This window comes from Capricornis sumatraensis, chromosome 16 (genome assembly GCF_032405125.1).
Source record: "Capricornis sumatraensis isolate serow.1 chromosome 16, serow.2, whole genome shotgun sequence".
NCBI lineage: Eukaryota > Metazoa > Chordata > Mammalia > Artiodactyla > Bovidae > Capricornis > Capricornis sumatraensis.
In genome coordinates, this window is record NC_091084.1 from 50,024,322 (window position 1) to 50,029,585 (window position 5,264).

The following is a 5,264-nucleotide window of genomic DNA, read 5'->3' on the forward strand; positions in this document are numbered from 1 at the left end:
GAAACAGTCCCAAGGAACCATGGAAGGAGGTATGTTACTCAAGTGTATTCACACAACTGACATGTATCTGTGCTTTGCTAGTTTCTGTTCTGGTTGCTTTTTAATTTATTGCTCCTTTTAAGTTTTTATTCAGTTTCCTTTAGTTTTAGCTTTTGCCCAAGGCTCAAGAGGGTCCTCCTTGGGGCATTTTTTGATGTTGCCAAAACATCTAGGTCTTATATATACATAGAAGACCATTATAATTTAAGCAAGAGAAAGTCAACATTGCTAACTCATAATTCAAGAGAGAAATTCATCCATACTTTATTTAGGGAAGTGAGTAAAAATCTTGGGAAACATAATTGGTACTAAATGCTGTAGATCTTTGGTCTGATTTGGGACCTTCTTCAGGGCACCCAGTGGAATTTTTAGGCTCATGACTCAGCACTGGCCTTTCTAAGACCCAGGAGCTTGCTGATGGCATGGCGGATCTCCTTGGTTTTAATACTGTATATGATTGGATTAAGCATGGGAGGCACAAAGAGGTAGACATTGGCCATAAAAAGGTGAACAGCAAGTGGGGCATGTTTCCCAAAGCGATGTATCAGGGACAGTCCCACCATGGGCACAAAGAATACCAGCACAGCACAGAGGTGTGAGGTGCATGTTTGGAAGGCTCGGAGCCGCTCCTCTTTGGAGGCCAGTCTTGCCACTGTGTGCAGGATGACCCCGTAGGACAGTGCAATGAGCACCAGGTCCAGCACCACAGTGAACGTCACCAGTATCAGCCCGTACAGGTTGTTGAAGGTGGTGTCTGTGCAGGCCAAGTGTATCACCTCCTGGTGCAGGCAGAAAGAATGGGAGAGGACTGTAGACCCACAGTAAGGGAAAGTCTTCAGGAGGAGAACAATGGGTACAGTGGCTATAGGTCCCCGCAGGATGACAACCAGGCCTGCCCTGAGTACTCGCTGGCCAGTGATGATGACTGAGTACCTCAGGGGATAACAGATGGCCGCAAACCGATCAAAGGACATGATAAGGAGCACTGAGGACTCCATGAAGGAAAAGGAGTGGATTCAGAACATCTGGACTTGGCAGGCTCCAAAGTAGATGCCATGGGACTTGAACCAAAAGATGCCCATAGTAGTGGGCAAGGTGGACACTGACAGGCCCAGGTCAGTGAAGGCCAGAAAGGAGAGTAGATAGTACATGGGGGTGTGCAAGCGAGGGTTGGTCTTAACAATTATCAGGATGAAGCAGTTGCCCGAGATGGCCACGAGGTACATCAGGAAGAAGAAGATGAAGATCCAGGGCTCGACGGTTTCCAATCCGGGAAAGCCAGTGAGATAGAGCATGGGGCTGAGCCGCGTGAGGTTGGCCAGGAGCACGATGTGAGGATGGAGGGGATATTGGGCTGTCATTCTTCAGGGGCTGAGCTGAGAATAAATGGAAGTTCTGGTTATTAATTATTTAGTTTCATAAACATGCACACCATTATAAGCAGAATCATCACCATCATCAGCTTTGGCATCTTCTACTTCACTACTGTTTCCATCATCCAACTACCTGATTGAAACTTCCTTTGAAAGTACCACACCTTCATCAGTTTTTCTCTGTATTTTTATTTCTACTCAGTCTTCTTGGCTGGCCTCTTTTAATTGATGAGCACTTAAATATGATCATCCTCAACCTCAACAGTTTTTGGTCCATGCTGTATCGTTTCTTCCTCAAACAACATCATCTTCAGGACTTTACTTAAGGTCTTTATGTTCACAAATATCAAATGGCTATAACTCTCTTCTTTTGGTTTGCAGACTCATAGATCTTACAGTAGGCTAAGATTCTGCATCTAGGAATTTCATAGTTATTTTAAAAACATGTTAAAATTTAACTTATAGTCAGTTCCACCAACAAGCTTTTCATGTATTCATTTTCACTAACTCAGTAGTAGAACTAAGTTGGAGAAGAGATATACATTTGGGAGGTATTCATATACAGAGGAGGAAACCAAAGAAGTGAGGATAGAGAGAAGTTTCTAGTTTTGAGTCCTGGGCAAAACTGAAATTTAGAGTTGGAGAAGAAAAACCTCCACTAAAAGTGAAGGAGGAACATAAAAGCCAGTTAGAAAGCAAATGAACAGGAGACTGTGGTCTTGTATGAAGTTTCAAAAGGTATTAATCATTCATACATGATGTTACCAAGGGGTCAGATTCACAAGGACTGGGGCATGACTAAAGGATTGAAGCAACATGGAAGTTACAGCTGACCTTGAGAAGAGAAGTTTCAGAGGAGGGGCTGGGAATAAAATCACCCTCGCCTACTCCAGAAAGACTGACCTTGTTGATATTCCTACTTCCTTCTGCTGTAGTCAAAGCTGCTTCTGGGCTTGAACAACCACAGTTCCCAGGTATTTCCACAGGGTGACTTGAAGTGGACAGCCATGTAGTATCAATAAAACATTTCTTAGGGAAAAAGTATGTCTAGATGTTTATGAGCTCAAGGGGAAGAGACAGAGGACAGAAAGATGAGAGCAGTGTAGTAGGACCCAGGCAGTGATGAAGGCACATTTGAGCTTCATGAGTCCAAAGCGGGACCAGCTAGTGCTTAGGTGTGTTTTTAGTCACTGCACCACTTAGATCCAAAGGGGGCAGTCCTAGTACGATGTACTACTCTGTATTTACCCAGCCCTTTCTGCTTTGATATCCTTCTAAATTCATCTTTTTTCTGCTATAGACAAAAAGCCCATATTGTTTTTTTCCTACAGTTCCCCATATATACATCTCTTGTTTCTAGTCTTTATATTGCTTTATAACTTGCTTTTTTAACAGAAAACACTTGCTTTTTTCACCAGTGAACATTTGCTGATCCTTTAAGATAGCACAAATATTTCCTCTAACAAATCTCTCTTGACTTCTTTGTGTAGAGCTAGGCAAATTCTTCTCTGTACTCCCTTAATACCTTTGCTGCAGTACTATTGGAGTATAAAAGCACACACATACATCATATGTATACACATACATATGTACTTACATACAGTGTGCACTAATGATTATGTAAATATATATAAATAGAAATATGTATAAATATAAATAACATATATAATGTATTTACCTATATACACTATTTCTATAATGTAAACTCATATATAATATAATATTTGTTCTTTATATACATATTTATTCTTTATATAGTATACAGTTATTCTTTTATATAAGAATCTATAAAAGTATAAATCAGCATAAATGTATGCTTAAACATATTCTTACATATGTTTATCTTATATACAATGTATATCTTATATACAATGTATATATTACATGTACATTATATATAGTCTTTTTATGTGTGTTTATAACTTATGATTTTAACCCACTTTTTTGTACCAACTAGACCCATGGAGCCCCATGCATTGTATAGTTCATAGTGGGCACCTCTCTGTTTTTGCATGAAAAAATTAAATGAATGAGTGACCGAGGGCTCACTTCTTGTCCTGATTAGTTGTGCCTGAAGTTTAGAATTAAGTCTTGTTTTTACTTCAGATTAGGCAAGACAAGGAGTGTGATCTGTGGGAAATGAGAATTTTATAGAGAGACCATGACAGGGCTAAAATTATTTTCCCTGGAACGGGAGTTGTAGTGAGTTTCTCCAGGAAATGAAAGATTATTCTCTATGCTAAGGGACCAAGAGATATTTCTCCACTTCTACTAGGAAAACGGAAGTCCGTTCGACAGCACATAGTCATGGCTAGTGGCAATCCTTTTACAATATTCATAGCGCAAGAGATACGGGTGAGACTAAAGTGGAAATTCCTGAAAAGAGAGATTTTCACTATGCAGTGTGTGGCTAGACCTCTATCTCTTCTGTATGTTCTAAATAATCTTCTGTTTCAATTTGATATACCCTATTTTAAAAAGTGAGCTTGTGCTGGAGACTGCAGTTTCTTATGCATAGGAGAAGATGCAGATGGAACCAACCCTGAGCACAAGGATATGAATCAAACACCTTGCCCTGAACCAAGGAGAACCTTCACACAGTGGTCAATTTCCTGTCAACACACCTCTTGTGGCTAGAGTGGCAGAGGGCTGTGAAGGAGGGAGAGTGTATCCCAGGTGCTAGGGAAGTCACAGGGGTGCCTGTATTATTAGTACAGGGCAGAAGCTTCTATGCTTAATTGGTCTGGCACAGAAAATGCACTTAATGTGTGTGCTGTTAAGTGAATAGCTGTTTGGTGGATAAGAGGAAAACCGAAGGCTATATGTAATAGCCAGTTTTCCAGAGAAGAGTCTATGGAGACCTGAGGGTTTGTGACATTCTAATGGCATTTGAAGGCTGATTCCAGACAGGAGCCAGGAAGGAATTGGCCTGGCCATGGAGACTATGGTCAGGAGGAGAGAGACACCTCTCTCTCCGACCCAAGAAATATGATAGTGCAGATGGCCACCCCCACTTCTCTAGAGTGAGCAAGCCTTGATCCCTCTCTGGCTCTGGGTCTATGCAAACACTGAATATCAGAAGTGAAAGAGCTTCTGTGACAGCCTGGATCCCAAAATTTCATTTTGCAAATGAAAAAAGCTAAACAAGCTCCAATATAGGGAATAAACCTGTCTAAAGTCATTTAAGTGTTAGGAGAGGAGTGAGGATGAGAACTCAGACCACCTCCTTCCAGGATCATTGCTTTCTTGGAAATCTCTACATTTCGTTCTCCCTGTATTTTCTCCCTTTCTTTTCCTACGACCCCTTAATACCCACCCCTGAGACCCTGGCGCAGGACAGCAGTAGAGACTCACCAGCAGCTGCTAACTTTTAAAAAGAGAAGCCAGGTCATCTGTACTGAAAAAGGATGAGGGTATGCAGGATGGCACCAGTGTCACTGAGGGGCATCAGGCTGGGTCTGTCATGAAGAATTTATCCTGCTCCTTCCTCTGTGTGTGTGAAACACCAAGGCTCCACCTGGGAGAAGCTGAGGAGAAACAAACAGTCCCCGGGGCTGGGGGCCCATGGGCAGGAGTCGTCAAGACTCTCCTCTCCTTCGCCTTCATTCCTCACTCCTTCCATGGGCTCACCTGAGGGTGGAGAGCCCGAACTTTATAGGAGTCAGTCTCCAGGCTTCAGCTGCTGACAGGTATCGCTGCAGGAAGCCTGGTGCTCTCTTACTTTACCCACCAATTCTGCTTTATGAAGAAACCAATCCCAGTCACCTGCCACCTCATTTATTCCTTTCCTTTGTTCATTAGAATAAGCCTACAGTTTGCTAGAGTGGTTGTACATAATATATGAAGATTATC

The 5,264-nt window shown here is 42.0% G+C and overlaps 1 protein-coding gene across 1 annotated transcript; it reads right to left on the reverse strand.

Moving 5' to 3' along the window:
• Positions 1-413: 413 nt before the first annotated feature.
• Positions 414-1,400, reverse strand: LOC138093189 (olfactory receptor 51M1-like). The gene is given in 1 exon segment (XM_068989303.1): positions 414-1,400. A coding segment is annotated over 1 exon segment (987 nt).
• Between the last annotated feature and the right edge of the window lie 3,864 nt (positions 1,401-5,264).